This window comes from Microcaecilia unicolor, chromosome 2 (assembly GCF_901765095.1).
Source record: "Microcaecilia unicolor chromosome 2, aMicUni1.1, whole genome shotgun sequence".
Taxonomy (NCBI): Eukaryota; Metazoa; Chordata; class Amphibia; order Gymnophiona; family Siphonopidae; genus Microcaecilia; species Microcaecilia unicolor.
In genome coordinates, this window is record NC_044032.1 from 466,481,479 (window position 1) to 466,501,036 (window position 19,558).

The 19,558-nt window shown below is 40.2% G+C and overlaps 1 protein-coding gene across 5 annotated transcripts in view; it reads right to left on the minus strand.

Moving 5' to 3' along the window:
• The window catches only part of PTPRA (protein tyrosine phosphatase receptor type A), a 373,699-nt gene that overhangs the window by 50,875 nt on the left and 303,266 nt on the right, over positions 1-19,558 (minus strand). For all 5 annotated transcript variants that reach the window (XM_030191011.1, XM_030191010.1, XM_030191012.1 and 2 more), the window contains one exon: positions 1,101-1,177. In XM_030191011.1, coding sequence (XP_030046871.1) covers positions 1,101-1,177 — 77 coding nt within the window. The remainder of the gene's footprint in view (positions 1-1,100; positions 1,178-19,558) is intronic.

Sequence of the window (19,558 nt, forward strand, 5' to 3'; positions counted from 1 at the left end):
ACGGAAAGCAGTTGGGGACATCCAAAATCGGCTTTCGATTATACCGATTTGGGCGACCCTGTGAGAAGGACGCCCATCTTCCGATTTGTGTCGAAAGATGGGCGTCCTTCTCTTTCGAAAATAAGCCTGATCGCCTTCTGGTAGGAACAAGAGATTGAAATTATCAAATCTACCATGTTATAGCCTGAGCTACATAGCCAGAATCAGTTCTACAAATTATTCGTTAACAATTGCTTGATTATACCGCCTAACAAAAGGACACACAAGGGGGTTTACATATTAAATCAAAACAAGAAAAGGAATGCCAAAGCTCAGATAGGATAGGATAGTAAAGAAAGAAATGTGCTTTCTTCACTTAATTGAGGTATTAAACAACTAAATTCCTAACTTTTTAATATATATGCTTAACTTGAATTAACAGGCAAAGCAGTTGCATCTTTCTATGTTATCTGCAGACTAGAACTGCTGAGTGCCCAGGCACAGTAAAGTCATATCAAACATGTTTGTCTGAACTTTCAGCTGTCTGGATCCTACTAATTTTGAGTACCTGCCTAATTAGGGGCCCTTTTACTAAGCTGCAGTAGAAAGTGGCCTTAGCGTGCCCTTATGCGGGTCTTTCAAGTGCACTAAGGCCATTTTTACTGCTGCCAGGAAATGGTCGATTTTCTATTTCCCAAATTAATGACCATGTGCTAATGTTGCTATTACCAAACATTAGCGCTAAGGACTCACGCACTAATCCCACACTAAGCAGATAGCGTGTGGCAATGTAGATGCACTATTAGATCATTATAGAAACACCTACTCTCTGCCCCCCAGATATGCCCTTTCCTAGACAAATTTTTAAAACATTTTAGCACCTGGTTTGCGTGCGTACATTCGGAACTTGCCGCGGGACACCTCAGAGTATCCCGCAGTAAGCTCTTTTAAGCTACAGTAAGCAGTTTAGTAAAAAGAGCTCTTAGTAGGAAAAAGCAGAAGTAATCACCATCATTTAATAACTTGAATCTGCAAAGCAGACAGTAGATCCAGAAACAAGTGTTGGGTATCAAGGATACAATGGTGGAAGCAAAAAAAAAAAAAAAAAAAAAAGGACTCACATCAATGAATGATGCATTGATATAATCTGTGTTCTCTTCTCCTCTCTTCACAGGAATGATGACTCTGTTGAACTCATCTAGAGGAAACAGAGGGAGAGAAAAAACATAACAGGTGTTAATATTCTTTTTTCAGGTTTACCCGAATCCAGGAGACAAAAGAGGTGACTCTAAACAGCTTATATAGTTGATAAGTATATGTGCTTTTACAGAATTCATATTTCTCAAGTATTTTTAAAAGAAAATGACCCTGGTAGTTGTCTTTGAAAATAATCTACAATTAAGTGTACATGAATGGTTTGCACACACTCTAGGAATTCTATAATTAGGTGCCTATCTTTTGGCATGGAAACGTGTTCTAATGGATACAAGACACTGAAACGAGACTGAAATGGCAGACTAGTGTGCACTTATGGATCTAGTTATAGGACAGCACATAAGTGTTTTTGTGCATAATTGCAAAGGGGACATGGTCACAGGAAAAGCATGGGAGGGTTAGGGGCATTCTGGACAATTGCACACAGTTTAATAGAATACTGCAGATGCGTGCCCAACTCGCACGCCAGGATTTACATTAGGTTTCAGCTGGTGTAAATCCTCATGCCCAAGTTGGGTGTAGAATTCAGTGCCCAAGACTATTCTATAAAGCGCGCTCATTCCAGAGCATCCCTTATAGAAGAGCGCAGGGCACTGATTTTTTCTGGTGCCCAAATTTGGGTGCCATTTACTGAATCTGGTCCACTGTGCTTGCGATTTCTGTGGATGGATGATCAAGGTGGGAGGAAGGGAAACAGCCCTTGCGCTACTGGAATATCAAAGAATGAATGTAATTGCGTCCATCAATCTCATCATCCTTCTAGGGACACTTCTTTTTAATCAGACTCAGAGTATGTGCACGTCTAGTTGGATTAAGGGTAGTGATTTTCAGCCAGGCCAATCTGCTTGGGCAACATCTATTTACCTAGCAAACTGGTGTGAAAATTATCCTCAGAAAATTTCAAGACCCACAGATAAATTTTATCACTATTCTGTGGCTTAATCTCATCGTTGTATAGACAAGAAAGTACAAACTAGAGATTGTTTGAAGTCTTCAAACTATTTCTAGAACCTAACATCCCTAGATCAGTTGCAACACTAGGGTACAGCATGTGGGCAAACAACAGCCAGCAAATCAACATTACAGCATTTCATGAGTAGCAAGAAATACCGGCGTAGCTTGGCAAGATTTGGAAAAAGAAAAGTCAACCAAATAACTGTATAGAGATGAATATTTCAAAATGTGAGCTTTGAGACACGGATGGTCTTGCCCTTCGGCAATATTTGCTGTATTTGAAGAACAAACCCAGTTTTCTGGATAACCTACTACTGGTTGGTTTGGAACTTGTTGTTGTGACCTCCACCCACGTGTTTTCTTGATTTTTTTGTGGAAGGTTTTTTTCCTTTTTTTCTGCGTTATTTTACAAGCCCTATTCACATTTGATACATGCATAAACTAACACTTAAATGTATAAACTGACAAACGTTTATCTTGCATAAACATCTAAGTCCACATTTTACAAAGCCAAGATATGCACGTCTCAAACCCAAGTGTGTTCAAATGGTAAGGGCATGGTCTGGGCACGTTTTGGGCAGAAAAAGGGTGTGGCAAGTTCATATATGTTTAGTTCCCATTTCAGAAGGGGACTAAATGACTAAGTCCTAAAAGATCCATGTTGGGAGTTACACCTTCTACCAAGCACATTTAGGTTTTAGTAAACATGCTACTATTGAGCAGCACTTCACTGGAGGGATGGGAGGGGGTTGCCCCCTTAATTCTCTTGTGGTTTTTGTCCCCCCCCCCCCCCCCCCCCCATGCCAACTTGGCAAGAGAAACCAGTCTCTCTGATAGTGTTGGGATAACAAAGTTATCTTTCTAAAGTTGCAAAGATAACAAGTTATGTGCTGGCATTAAATCCGTCTTTATAATTATAGGTTTATTTTTTAAAATGGATGTTTACACTGCATGCACGTGGCGCACACATGTAAATTTCTCCTGTATTTTAGAACAGGATGCACAGCCACATTCCATTCTTGCTCTGGCAGGCAATCTGATGGAGACTGCGCTACAGATCTGGTATTCAAGGTCATCTTTTCTCTGTTCAGAGATAGTTTATGATCCCCTTGGGCTGAAGGAGTGTGGCAATCACCATACCCCAAAGATGAATATCGCTCCATGGACAATTCTCAACTTGTATGCACAAGAATTACAGAAAACTGGCAGAATTAACTCTCTTTGATTTTCCTCTTGTAGGAGACACTTCTCTACCTTCAAATGGAGTTGATTTAGATGATTCCTTCTTGCTCTAGAAACATTTGAACACTATGCTTGAATGGTCAGGGCCCAGACAAAGAAGACACTTGGAATAAGTGTTGAAGTTCTGGATTTTTTGCCACACTATGGGCAAGGTTAAAACCCTGACTTTGACATCATTTTTCTTTTTTAAATAACAATAAAAGAAATGAGTAGGTGTATATTCTGGAAACAAAAAAGGCAACCCTCCCCCCAAAACAAAACACTGGAATACAGCAAATGCTTTTGACAAAGAGGCAGAGCTTTGAATTGTTTTCATTCATAAGAACATAAGAATAGCCATACTGGGTCAGACCAATGGTCCATCTAGCCCAGTGTCCTGCTTCTAAGAGTGGCCAATCCAGGTCACAAGTACCTGGAAGAAACCTAAACAGTAGCAACATTCCATGCTACCAATCCCAGGGCAAGCAGTGGCTTCCCCCATGTCTATCTCAATAAAGGCCTATGGACTTTTCCTCCAGGAATTGGTCCAAACCTTTTTTTAATCTACATCCTCTGGCGACGAGTTCCAGAGCTTAACTATTCTTTGACTGAAAAATATTTCCTCCTATTTGTTTTAAAAGTATTTCCATGTAATTTCAGTGTCCCCTGGTCTTTGTACTTTTTGAAAGAGTGAAAGATAGATTCATTGTTACCCGTTCTATATCACTCAGGATTTTGTAGACCTCAATCGTATCTCCTCTCAGCCATCTCTTTTCCAAGATGAACAGCCCTAACTTCTTTAGTTTTTTCTCGTATGAGAGGCATGCCACCCCCTTTATCATTTTGTTCGCTCTTCTTTGAACCTTTTCTAATTCCGAAATATCTTTTTTGAGATACAGCAACCAAAACTAAATGCAAGACTCAAAGTGAGGTCGCACCATGGAGTGATATAGAGGCATTATAATGAAACTGAAGGGCTGACACAAACCTGCTTCCCGATGGAAAAAAAAGAATTAAAAACTGAACGGAAGGTGGACATTTTGGGGCTTAACGTAATTCTTTAACAACAGGTATTGGAGAATTGGCTGGCAAATAAAAACAAGCACTGGGCTTAACCTAGGAAGAGAGGATGTATCAAACTGAACTCTTCTCAATGAGAGAGGAAAAAGGTTGAGGGAATATACAATTGTGCTTTACAAAAATATCACATTATCTTATTAGAAGCTGGCAAAAGTTCTTACAATTTAAAACCAAAGCCAGAACAAAGGATTTATCATTAAAAAATGGAAGGTCAATTTATACACACTCATAATAGTACAGAAGATGATACTCAACAAAGTTCAGAAACAGCTAAAAAATATACTAGCTACTCCACTGAAAATTCAGCTAAATGGTTTCCTGTAGGTTACCAATAGTAGTGGTGGTGGTATGGTGTGACAGAACAGTGTGTTTTAAACCTGTAAAATTGCCTTTATTAACTCTTGAAGTGCATTTCTCTAGTTTGGCCAGCAGGTGGTGCGTGTTTTATGTTCAAGCTATTATAGAAAAGTGCATGCCCTCTTTTAGTTTCACTTAGGGGGTCTTTTACTAAAGATTAGCTCAAGTTATCTGCAGCAGGGCCCATTGGAATAAATTGGGACCTGCTGCAGATAACTCGAGCTAACCTTTAGTAAAAAAACTCCCTTAGTAAGATGTGAATCTACAGTACTGTGAGCAGTATACTTTCTAAAACTTGTTGACTGGGCTCTGACTGGCCTGGAGTTTGAAATTACTCAGTAGTTGTTGCTGGCTGTTGCTTCAGTCTTAGCCTGGGAGAAAAGAGAGACAGATCTCTTTGCTAAGGATCGGTGAATTATATGTCCTGATCTCCCCAGGTACTTTCTAGGAAGTATGCAAATGTTTAGTTACTGTTATAATTGATCCATATTTCAGTTATCTGTTATTGTTTGCTAATTGCACTATTTTGTTCCACTGTTTGATTTTTAAAAGAAAATAAATAACATTTAGTTTATTGCCTCTGTCTGGACTGATAAAGAATCCTGGTGGTTTGTGTGTTAGGTCTGCGAGTGCTTTCTGGGACCTGTGGGATCACTAGGAGTGTGGTCTTCAGTAACCTAGAAATTACTGGGGATAATTGGAGAGCAGGAGACTCACTCAGAGGCAGTTGTGACCCAGTTATTGGGAGGAGGGTGCTAGTGTAGAGCGCAAGCAGCAGGTGCAGGCAGACCTGAGCTGTGCTGGGGACAGACCCTCTAAGTGGTTGAAGGGTAACCCCAGGCGGGTGGCTAGGCAGTTTGTGACATATGGTTTGTCCAGGTTCTAAACAGCAGTTGCTGATTCAAATTCCCTATAGTTTAAACATAGGAACAGAGAATAGGATAACAGAATGTGACAATATGGTTGATCCAATCTGCTTATCCATATAACTGCTCAGCTCTACAATTCTTTCCTCTACCTCAGAGTTCCTCTTTATGTTATTTATTTATTGTGATTTATTAACCGCCTTTATGAAGAGATTCACCCAAGGCGGTTCCATGTTTTCATGAATTTAGATACTGTCTTTTTCATTCATCAAATTCACTTGGAGGCTGTTCCATGCGTCCATCACTTGAACTGCCTTATTGGAGGCGGAGGTCAGGAAGAAATCATTTTTATAGCAGAATGTATAGTACAGACAGAGAGGGTAATACAGTATACAATCGGAGAAACAAAAAGAAAAAAGCAACACTGGGCCTTCAAGATTGGGACAACAGGAGTACGCGGCAGAGTACGCGGCAGAGGAAGGGGCAGGACATATTACCAACGTCATCAATCACACAGGAATTAGATATTCCAATTATCAACCTGTCAACAAAAACCTTAACTAACGCAGAAATCTCAGTTCTCAGAAAAGGATTAAAATTTGTCCCCTCATGCAACTACGACCCGTTACAGACAAGAATTGACTTGAACAAATTTGAAAGGAAACTTAAGATCCAACATTTTTTTGGGGACAACTCCATCAATCCAGATCCCTCCATTGTCAAACCTCCATCAAAATGGCTTCCCCCGGGACCCACTGACCCAATTATATCTACATTCAATCAATGTGTTCTTAGAGATATTGAGATATTAGAACAAAAGAAGAAAAGACAGTTCTACAACCTCTCTACAGCTGAAAACAAAGCATTACATGACCTGAAAACCAATGAAGAGATCACAATAAAACCAGCAGACAAGGGAGGTGGAATAGTCATTCTTAACACAAGTGACTATATCAGAGAAATCAATCGTCAATTATGTGATACTCAATATTACCAAAAATTGGATAATGACCCAACAGAAGAACTTCAAAAAGAAATTAATTTTTGGGTCAATTTTGGGTTTGACTCGGGATACCTCACCAACAAAGAAAGAGACTTTCTTATCACAAAACATCCTATAACTCCTGTCATATATACCTTACCTAAGATTCACAAGTCTCTTATTGATCCCCCAGGAAGACCGATAGTATCAGGTATAGGCTCAGTTTTGGAGCCCCTCTCTATTTTCGTGGATACCTTTCTAAGACCCTTCATCCCGCAAGTAAAATCCTATATTAGAGACTCTTCCCATGTGATCAATCTCTTAAAAGAATATGATGATGACCTTTCAGAATTAACCATGGTCACCCTGGACTTGGAATCACTCTACACTAATATCCCACACCAACCGGTTTTAGACATTATCACTGATGTACTAAATGAAAGAGATAACAATCTTAGAGTACCTACGACTTTCATCATTCAGCTGGCATCCATAGCATTGCAAGAGAATTTTTTCAGTTTCCAGAATTCTTTTTACAAACAGATAAAAGGCACAGCGATGGGAGCGAGCATGGCTCCCGATCTGGCAATACTCTACGTAGCTTTTTTTGAGCATCAACACCTGGAAGATCACCCCTTTAAGGAGGAGCTCAAGCTATGGAAACGCTATATAGATGATATTCTCATCCTCTGGAAAGGAAACACCGCTAGACTTGAAGAATTCCATGGATGGTTAAATAACCTCAATCCACACTTACACTTCTCTATGAAATATGATAAAAAAGAAATACCATTTCTAGACATCCTCATTAAAAAAAGACACACATCACTTCGCAACAACGATATATAGAAAACCGACTGACAAGAACCATTTTTTGCATTTTCAGAGCTTTCATAACAGAAGTCTGAAAAAGAATTTACCATATTCACAATTTCTCCGATTAAGAAAACTTTGCAGTAACTACAATGACTTTGAAAATCAAGCAATACCTATGATGGAGAGGTTTCTTTCAAGAGGCTACCCTGAGACACATGTTAACAAAGGACTCAACATGGCAAGAATGTCAAATAGAAACACATTGCTACAAGGTCGAACACAAAGAAAAAATCCTGATATAGTATGCAGCCTTAGATTTTCAAACCTGTCATCCGATATACAAAGAATTTTGAGAAGACATTGGCACATCCTAGAGAACCTAGACTGCTTCAAGAACAAACATCTAACTGTAGCACACACGAGAAACAGAAATATCAAAGAAATTGTAGCTCCCTCTGCCTTGCCCATCACAAGATCAATAACTAATCCCCCAACTGGACACAAATCATGTGGATCATGTTCGGTATGTGCATCCTCTATGAACATCAGTACCTTTATACACCCTGTCACAATGAAGCATTATCCATTGAATCACTCATCAGATTGTAATACAGAGGGTGTAATCTACTTAATCTTATGTCCTTGCAACCTGATCTATATAGGGAAAACAATTCGAAAAGTGAAAACCAGAATGATAGAACATAGAAGTAACATCAGGCGTATGGACACCTCTGCACCATTGGTAAACCACTGTCTGGAACAATCCCACAGCTTCGCGGACCTCCGTTTCTGTGTCTTTAAAGTCATATCAAAACCATGGAGAGGTGGAAACTTAGACTCAATGCTACTAAAACAAGAGCAAAAAACCATTTTCCAGCTAAATACATTATATCCAGTAGGACTCAATGCAGAATTGGATCTAACAGTTTTCTCTTGAGAAAATATATTTTTATATTTTTTTATTTATTATCATTTTCCCATAATTATTATCCTTTTTTTCCGCATCCTTTCTTCCCCCTTGTTTCAATAAGGAATATCAGATTAATAGACTCATCTATAATTACTTTACAAAAATACCATTTATCCCTTATTTCATCATCATTCCATGAAGCATCGTATGCAATCACTTATGTATCAATATATGATTTCTGATCATTGTTCTATCTTATTATTCTTTCTACTCCAGTATTCTATTATCTCTTCTTTCCAAATACATATATCATGACTGAAATCTTCCCTATAACTCATTCTTCATATAATACGTTTGATTAATACTTTGATCTTTACTAAACTAAAAATCTTTCCCATTATTTATATTCATTATGATATGCAATATATGTTTCATTACATCTATTCATGCTATATTATCTAATTGACTTTATTTTCATTGATGTTTAGCAACCTAAATTAAGTACATTTATCAATAGAAAACTATGTTTATGGTTACAACTGTTTCACAATTGCACTATAGCTGTTCATGTTAAAACATAACCATATGCTGTACTGACAATCATTACATTTGCAAACGCCATGCCTGACAGCTCCCCAAATGGTGCTCTGTCTCTTTTACAATTCACTTTCGTATTAGAAAATATGACGTCATCACGTTAACGTCTTTATGACGCTCACGCAACTCTTCACAAACGTCTTTTCCTTGGCGTTTTCTTTTTGCCGCCTTTTTCGCCAGTTTATATAGAAAGGACCAGACACCAAATACCCATTTATCTCTTTGGACTAAGCAGGAGAAGGTTCCCTCGTCGGAGCCCGCTTTCTTCGCGCTATAGCGAAATCAATGCAAGTTACTCAGGCTTTTTTAAAGGTAAGAAGATTTTATTAATTAGTCCAATCGGTGGTTTTTTCATCTTTGGCGTTTCTTTTTCTTTCCCATTTCTTATATATGTCTACAGCATGGTATCTGTAATAAGTTAACCAAATATCGGAATTCCACTTTAATCACTAAGGAGCGCCCCATCAATCATTAGGAAAGGCACTGTTACCTCTGCATGTTATATAATTAGACACCTTTTCTTGAGGGGACTATGAGCACTTGCCAGTTCCCCTTCAAACATATATATAATCCCTCAACTCCTGTTTATTCATTTTGTAGGCACTGACAACCTCAATTCCGAACAATTGCTATATTTACGAATTTGGTAAGAGAGATTTTCTTTACACATATATATTGTTAACCATACCGATGATGTTGCAGCCATTGCACATAATAAGATCGGACAATCCACATCATCTTACCCAATAGAACCACTATATGATACACGCTTTCAACAAAAAACATTATCAATTTTTATAGTTTTGGAAGTACATCTGTGTATATATATCTATGTATCTATATATGTGTACATACATGATTATATATGTTCATCACCATCACACAAAAATTTTTTAAAATACAACCCCTTTTTTTTTTTTTTTTTTTTTAAAAACACTACTACATGTCTGCCCATATCTTAAAATTGGTTGACATCATGCCAGCTTATATTTTAAAACATAATTTATTGAAGTTATCTCTATGATTATCATATGGTTGCTAAAAGTTTTTAAACTCCTAAATTAATATAATTTTATGTAATATCTATGTTGTATTATTTATGTATATATTATTATTATATTTTTATATTTTTCTGTTTGAAGTGAATACGATGCTGTCATTATCTATTTTGCAAATTCTTCTTTTTATTGATGATTTCTATTGATGTATCTACATACTTTTTATTGATGTATTTATATGTTTTTATTAATAGACCCCTGAGGCAGGCGCCTTTTTGGCGCCGAAACACGGCCCGTGTCGGGTTTTTGGTTAAATAAAGTACTCCTGTTGTCCCAATCTTGAAGGCCCAGTGTTGCTTTTTTTTTTTTTTTATAGCAGAATGTACCCATTCTGAAGGACTTTTCCTCACTTCTGGGTCACAAATGTTTGCACAAAAGTAGGTGGGCCAAATAAAACAGCATGGAAACTGCAACAAACATTCTTTGAAGTGATGTCTGTAAAGACGGAGAATGTACAAAGGACCTCATGTGCAGTGAATACAACTCTGCCAAACATCTGTAGATGCAGAATCCTTCAATTGGGTTTCACATCTTCTGGCCAAAGCTTTTCAGACAAGAAATAATCTAGTCAGCCTGAAGCTTTCATGGGTGCATCCTTTAATTAAGGTACCTAGCAAAGTCATCCTTGTTGCCAGCACCTGAAGGGGAAAGGAGAGGGTAGTATTCCACCCCAAAGAAAAATAAACTCGAAAAGGGGAGATAGCCATTGTAGGAATGTGTTAATTCAAATAAGCCGGCCACAACTTTCAAACACACACAATTTTAATTGCTTGATATGCCTCAAAAAAGCAGAATTAGTTTAACCTGACTGTAGAGCTGTCTTGTGTAATTTAGAACAGCTGGGTAATGCACACACAGAAGAGTTTGCTGCAGGCTTTTTTTTTTTTTTTTACAGCATGATCTAGGAAAACAGTTTGAATTGTACTGGAAAAACTGCTTTGTAATCTACCATATGTTCCTCTATTTGTAATCTTATGGAGAACTCCCTCATTGACAGGCTCCTCTGAATAAGCCAGACTGAGTACAGTAATTTAAAACCTACCTGTTCTCCTGTGTCTAGTGTCAACATTATCCAGATGCTGAGACAGGATAAGCATTATGAGAAAAAAAAAATAAACTGAAGAAGACATGACCTACTGGGAGTATTGATTGGGCTTAACATTCTTTCCACTAAAACTTTGAGAGTTTTTAATTATCATTATAGTTCATGAAGCTTTTTTCCTGCTCTTATGCCTGGCCTTACACACCAGCAATCTATTCAACCCCAGACAAATTACTTGAACGTGCTGTCCACAGCCGCTGCCTTGACTTCCTCTCCTCTCAGGCCGTCCTCGACCCGCTTCAATCCGGCTTTCGCCCACTACACTCAACAGAAACAGCACTCTCTAATGTCTGCAATGACCTGTTCCTTGCCAAATCCAAAGGTCACTATTCTATCCTCATCCTCCTTGACCTATCTGCCGCCTTTGACACCGTCAATCATAATTTACTTCTTGACACACTGTCCTCATTTGGGTTCCAGGGCTCCGTCCTCTCCTGGTTCTCCTCGTATCTTTCCCAACGCACCTTCAGAGTATTTTCTAATGGCTCTTCTTCCACCCCTGTCCCGCTCTCTGTTGGGGTCCCTCAAGGATCTGTCCTTGGACCGCTTCTTTTCTCGATATACACCTCTTCCCTGGGCTCGTTGATCTCATCACATGGTTTCAAGTACCATCTCTATGCTGATGACACCCAGCTTTACCTCTCCACTCCCGACATCACAGTTGAAACCCAGGTCAAAGTTTCGGCCTGCCTTTCAGACATCGCTGCCTGGATGTCCAACCGGCATCTGAAACTGAACATGGCAAAGACTGAGCTCCTTGTCTTTCCACCCAAACCCTCTTCTCCTCTTCTCCCACTTTCTGTCTCTGTTGACAACGCCCTCATCCTCCCCGTCTCTTCAGCCCGCAATCTCGGAGTCATTTTTGACTCCTCCCTCTCCTTCTCTGCCCATATCCAGCAGACAGCTAAGACCTGTCGCTTCTTCCTCTATAATATTAGCAAAATTCGCCCATTCCTCTCTGAACAGACCACCCGAACCCTCGTCCACTCGCTCGTTACCTCTCGTCTTGACTATTGCAACCTTCTCCTCGCTGGCCTCCTGCTGAGCCACCTATCCCCCCTTCAATCTGTCCAAAATTCCGCCGCACGTCTTATCTACTGCGTGAACCGATACTCTCATATCACCCCTCTCCTCAAGTCGCTTCACTGGCTCCTGATCCGCTACCGTATACAGTTCAAGCTTCTCCTATTGACCTTCAAGTGCACTCAATCTGCAGCCCCTCATTACCTGTCTACCCTCCTCTCCCCATATGTTCCCACCCGTAACCTCCGCTCTCAGGACAAATCACTCCTTTCTGTACCCTTCTCCACCACCGCTAACTCCAGACTCCGCCCCTTCTGCCTCGCATCACCTTATGCCTGGAACAGACTTCCTGAGCCCATACGCCATGCACCCTCCCTGCCCATTTTCAAGTCCTTACTCAAGGCCCATCTCTTCTCCCTTGCTTTTGGTGCCTAACCACCTTCCCATTCCTGATACCTACACTGACTACATAGTTTTTACCTTTAGATTGTAAGCTCTCTTGAGCAGGGACTGTCCTTCCCCATGTTTAAACTTGTACAGCGCTGCGTAACCCTGGCAGCGCTATAGAAATGCTAAGTAGTAGTAGTAGACAACATGGGAGGAGAGAATACCCTTAGAATTATTTTGTTTCATTTAGTGCTGCTCAAGTTCTGTCATACAGGGCCAATTTATGGAGGATTTTTCACTATTCTGGGAAAAAAAAATCTAGAAAAATAATCATTACTACTGTGAGAAACTTTAGGAATCATTGTTGAAGAGTGGAATAACAAGTACTGAATAAATATAAACATGTTCTGCCTGAGCCTTGAACTGAAAAAAATTGTCTTAGCATCCTCCCATAAATAATTAAGGGGTCCTTTTACTAAGTCGTAGTAAAAAGTGGCCTGTGGTAGTGTGAGCGTGTCTTTTGGGCATGTGCTGGGCCATGGTTTATTGTGTTTAGGAAAAAGGGGCTTTTTTAAGGGGCTGGAAAATGGACATGCGCTAAAACTGAAATCAATGTGCATCCATGTTCGGCCTGAGACCTTACCACCACCCATTGACCTAGCAGTAAGGACTCATGTACTACATGCCTGGGGACCGGTTAGCACGAGCCAAGTGCCGATTAACGCTGGAAACGCCGCACACGGTAGGAAATAAAAAAATAATTTGTCCAGGCCTTATGGGTGTGCATCAAATCTGAAACTACCGGCAAGGGGGTGCGCTAGCCTGGCAGTAGTCTCGTTTTGGCATGAACTGCACACACATAGAGCCTACTGCACCTTTGTAAAAGGGCCCCTTAATATTTAGGAAAGAACTGTCGGCCCAGATTCAATGCATGCCGAACTATGAAGGGTATAATAGCATACCTCGTAAGCTTGAAAGTTTTGGACACAAAATATAGGTTGCAATGATCTTTGCTCTGATACTCATATTCTTAGACCAAATGTCATAGACACACCTATGGTCAAGAGAGTAACACTAGCACTGGGACAAACACTAATCACTGCAAGCTGAAGATCCTTTCTCGCTCACATCACACAACTGTCACAACTGAGAAGCCTCTGATATCCTGTTTCCAACAGTGATCAATCCACATCACAAGTACTTGGCGGAGTTCCAAAGAGTAGATCTATTCCATGCTGCTTATGCCCAGGGATAAGCTGTGGCTTTCACAAATCTAAACTTTTTTACCCAATCATCTGGCAAGGAATTATAGAACTTAACTTTTTATTGAGTGAACAAATATTTTCTGCAATTTGTTTTAAAAGTTCGATTCCCACTTCAGGCACAGGCAGCTCCTTGTGACTCTGGGCAAGTCACTTAACCCTTCATTGCCCCATGTAAGCCGCATTGAGCCTGCCATGAGTGGGAAAGCGCGGGGTACAAATGTAACAAACAACAACAAAAAAATGTGCTACTTTACAACTTCATGGAGTGTCACTTAGTCTTTGTACTTTTTGTACGAGTAAACAACCAATTCATGAACCAATTCATGTTTTATCCTTTCCATTCTACTCATAATTTTATAGACCTCTATTGTATCTCTCCCTCAGCTGTCTCTTCTTTAAGCTGAAAAGCCTTATCCTGTTCAGCCATTCCAGCACCTTTATCATTTTGCGCACTCCTATCTGTACTTTTTTTTTTGTGATGCAACAATCAGAACAGTACATAATACTAAAGACACAATCACACTGTACAGTGATGTAGAGATTATATTTCATTCTCCATTCCTTTCCTAATAATTCATAAAGGCTTGATATTCAGCCAGGGTTAATTAGTGTTTTGCTGACTGCCGCCAGTATTAAACCTGGAAATTCAATGTCCGGCCACAGACATTGAATTTCTAGGTTTCTGGAGCCAGTTAATGCGTAGCTGGTCAAGTGCAATATTCAGCACTTTACCAGCCATGCATTCCTGCATAAAGGACTGACTTTTATGTAGTCCTATTCAGACTGTTAACCTAGCCAGTTAAGCATCGATTCCACCCCCAGAATGCCCCTAAAATAGCCAGTTTTCAGTTTGGTGCTAACTGGTTATTTTCAGCGACACTAACTGGTTAAGGAGTCATTTCTGGTCAGTTAAATCGCTTTAAATATTGACCCCTAACACTCTATTTACATTCTAGGTTGCCATCATACACTACGTCAAAGATTTCAAGATATTGTCCACAATGATGCACAGATTCTTTTCTTGGGTGGAATTTAGCATTGTGTATTTTTGTGTATCGCTTTGAACGGATCCACATTAAATTTCATCTACCATTTTGGACACACAATCTTTCAAGGTCCTCTTGAGATTTCTGACAATGTACTTGTAATTTCTGATCAGCAAATTTGATCATCTCATGTGTTCCTTTTTTCAGATCATTTATAAATGTTAAAAAGCTCCAGTCCCAGTATAGATTCCTGGGGCACTCCACTATCCACCTCTCTCCACTGAGAAAATAGATCAATTAGTCCTACTTCCTGTTTCCATCTTTTAACCACTTCTGACTCCACAAAAAGACACTGCCTCTTATTCCACAACCAATTCATCTTTATCTACATGTTTATTCACATCTTCAAAAAAATGTAGCAGGCTGGCTAAATCTATGTTGGCTCTGTCCCATTAAAAACTATTACCATCTACACGTTCAGTAATTATGTTGTTTAGAACGGTTTCTACTACTTTGCCTAGCACTGATGTCAGGCTAGCCTATCTATAGTTTGCCAGATTACTCCTGAAACCCCTTTTAAAAATCAGCATTATATTGGCCATGCTCCAATTTTGGGGTACTGTAGATAATTTTAATGATGAGTTACAAATTACCAATAATAGATCTGCACTTTCATTTTCAGTTCTTTCAGGTGTATACCATCCTGTCCTGCTGATATACTATTCCTTAGTTTGCAATTTGCTCTATTAAATTTTATAGATGTGCTTCATTTCTTCCAAGTCATCACCATAAAATATTTTTTTAGCACGGGTTATTTCCCAACATCCTCCTTAGTAAAGACTAAAGCAAAGAATTCATTTAGGGGATCATTTAGTTATGGTTAACATGTGCTATCTGTCACAGAGCCCGTTTTATTCCTATATGCCAGTATTGCATTAACCATTAGTAAATGACCCCCTTAGCCTTCTCTTCGAAGTGGTGTGCCTATTTGTTATTAACAAAAAACAATAGATTACAAAAGCATTGCCACTAACATATATAACAGGGAAGACAGATTAACAACCATCATCTCATGGATTATAATTATGAAAAAATGGTTTAAAAAGGAGTCATTGTACACTGCAAGCTTACCTAGTCTGAAAGTGTTGCCAATGTTAGATAGTAATTGGTGGCACAAACAAAAAACCAGAAATGATGCAAACAAACCACCATAATAAAAATAAGTTTATAAGACATTTCTGTGGTAATAAACCACTTTATATGCAGAAATGAGCTGTTCTAAAATTCTTGGGGTATGCATGTACAAAAGTATGCAGTGCTGGCTTCTAAGTATAATGCTTTACCTGAAATATGCATAGGTATTCTCTGGGGTGAAGTTTGGGAGGGTTTATGACACATGCACAAATGTTATATATGCAGACTGATGTAAAACTTGCCAAGACATCTGTATATGCCTCATATCAGATGCAACTTTTGTGTAGGAGGTTTTGGAGGTGAGGGGAGGTGTTAGGATGAAACAGTTATTTTATAATGTCTTTATAAAATATACATAACTCAAGTACTTATCTGCTACACAGTTTAGGTAGTCTGTTCTAAAATTACCCCCAGTGTGTTATTACTAAGACAGGTATCATTCTCAGGCAAGGAGAACTTTCATATGACAATTTACACTAAGATTTTGACAGGTAAATAAGTAGATAACAAGCTAGACTGCCCTTGCTGAAAAACTGACCCCCTCAGAAGAGCTAAAAGGATACAAGGGCTTTAACAATATGAGTACCTTCAACTAGATCAACAGAGACGTTCACAATGGGGATAGTTTTCTGTTTAGATCAGGAAGTAAACTATGCCCTTATATGGTAATATGTAGTTATACCTGTTGATTTCCATTCCTTTAGTCCTGCTGCACCATCCTGTACAATTGGGACGTATCCCCTTCCTATCAGCAATGGAAGTAAAGAAAATGACTGTTCCCAATGACTTCAATAATATAAGGGCTGGTGCTCTGCAGAAAAGTTCAGTATGCCTCTGCCAAAGCAGTGTAAGGACCTAAATACCTGTAGCAGGTATTCTCCAAGAACAGTAGGCTGATTGTTCTCACATGTGAGTCGACATCCATGGCGGCCCAGGAATCAGAAATTTTGCAAGCAAAATAAACAAAAGGTTTTGCCAGAAAGTTCTGGCGCGCGAATCGCTCACCAAAAAGAATAAAAATAAGCAAACAAACAACAACAACTCCAAAGGGGAGGAGGGCGGGTTTGTGAGAAAAATCAGCCTGCTGTCCTCGGAGAATACCTGTTACAGGTAAGTATCTTCGCTTTCTCCGAGGACAAGCAGGCTGCTTATTCTCACATGTGGGGTATCCCTAGCATCCAGGCAACTTCGGGTGCGAGCAGAGGACTACTCTGTTGTGATGAAACTTGATATAAGATGCATGCACCACCAGGGCCTGAAGCTCACTGACCCTACGCGCTGAAGTAGTAGCCACCAAGAAAATGACCTTCCAGGTCAAGTACATCAGATGGCAGGAATTCAGTGGTTGAAAAGGAGCTTTCATCAGCTGAGTGAGAACAACGTTGAGATCCCATGACACTGGTGGAGGTTTGAAAGGGGGCTTTGACAAAAGCAAACCTCTCATGAAGCGAACAACTAAAGGCTGTCCAGAGATAGGCTTACCCTCTACAAGGCGATGAAAAGCACTAATCGCATTAAGATGAACTCTTACGGAGTTGGTCTTGAGACCAGACTCTGACAGTGTAGAAGGTATTCAAGCAGGGTCTGTGTAGAACAAGAAAAAGGATCTAGGGCCTTGCTATCACACCAGACGGCAAACCTCCTCCATTTAAAAAAGAGTAACACCTCTTTGTGGAATTTTTCCTGGAAACAAGCAAGCAAGACTCGGGAGACACACTCTGAAAAACCCAAGGAGGCGAATTCTAAGTTCTCAACATCCAGGCCGTGACAGCCAGAGACTGGAGGTTGGGATGTAGAAGCAACCCCCCGTTCTGCGTGATGAGGGTTGGAAAACAGTCCAATCTCCACGGTTCTTCAGAGGACAACTCCAGAAGAAGAGGGAACCTGATCTGACGCGGCCAGAAGGGTGCAATCAGAATCATGGTCCCGCAGGCCTGCTTGACTTTCAGCAAAGTCTTCCCTACTAGAGGTATGGGAGGATACGCATAAAGAAGGCCCGTTCCCCAACCGAGGAGAAAAGCATCTGATGCTAGTCTGTCATGGGCCTGAAGTCTGGAACAGAACTGAGGGACCTTGTGATTGATCTGAGTGGCAAAAAGATCCACTGAGGGGCTCAGAAGATCTTGCATATTACTCCCATGTTCAGTGACCACTCGTGAGGTTGCATTATCCTGCTTAGCCTGTCGGCCAGACTGTTGTTTACGCCTGCCAGATAAGTGGCTTGCAGAAACATGCCGTGACGGCACGCCCAAAGCCATATCTGGACGGCTTCCTGACACAGAGGGCGAGATCCGGTGCCCCCTGCTTGTTGGTGTAATACATGGTAACCTGATTGTCTGTCTGAATCAATATGATTTGGTTGGACAGCCAGTCTCTGAAAGCCTTTAGAGCGTTCCAGGTCGCTCACAATTCCAGGAGATTGATCTGAAGATCTTTTTCCTGAAAGGACCAGGCTCCTTGAGTGTGAAGCCCATCTACATGAACTCCCCACTCTAAGAGGGATGCATCCGTTGTCAGCACTTTTTGTGGCTGAGGAGTTTGGAATGGACGTCCCAAGGTCAAATTGGATTGAATCATCCACCACTGAAGAGAATTCCGAAAGTCGGTGGACAGTTGGATGACATCCTCTAGACTCCCCGCAGCTTGGTACCACTGGGAAGCTAGGGTCCATTGAGCCGATCTCATGTGTAGCTGTGCCATGGGAGTCACATGAACTGTAGAGGCCATGTGGCCCAGAAACCTAAACATCTGCCGAGCCATGACCAGTTGAGACGCTTGAGCTATGGACACCATAGAGAGTTCAGTTTTGCATAGTTCTGGAAGGGTTTCGTTGTCTGGTATTTAGGATGGATCATTGTGGTATGCCTTTTTGAACAGGTTGGTTTTTAGTAATTTTCAGAAGATTGTTAGGTTGTGCATTGTTTTTATGGCATTTGGTAATGTATTCCATAGTTGCGTGCTAATATAGGAAAAGCTGGATGCGTATGCTGATTTATATTTAAGTCCTTTGCAACTGGGGTAGTGGAGATTTAGGAATGTGCGTGCTGACCTTTTTGTGTTCCTGGTTGGTAAATCAATGAGGTCTGACATATATTCCCGGGGTCTCACTGTGAATGATTTTGTGGACCAGGTTACAGATTTTGAACGCAATTCATTCTTTTAGTGGGAGCCAGTGCAGTTTTTCTTTTAGGGGTTTAACACTTTCGTATTTCGCTTTTCCGAATATAAGTCTGGCTGCTGTGTTTTGAGCAGTTTAGAGTTTCTTAATGATTTGTTCTTTGCATCTGGCGTAGATGGCATTACAGTAATCTAGGTGGCTTAGCACCATTGATTGTACCAGGCTGCAGAATATTTCTCTTGGGAAGAAAGGATTTACTCTTTTGAGTTTCCACATCGAGTGGAACATTTTCTTTATTGTATTTTTCGCGTGGCTTTCTAGTGTAAGATTTCTGTCAATTGTGACTCCAAGAATTTTCAGGCTATCCAAAACAGGAAGGGAGTAGTCCAGGGTATTTATATTGGTGGGTTTGTACGTATTATATTGTAATGAGAGGATGAGACATTGT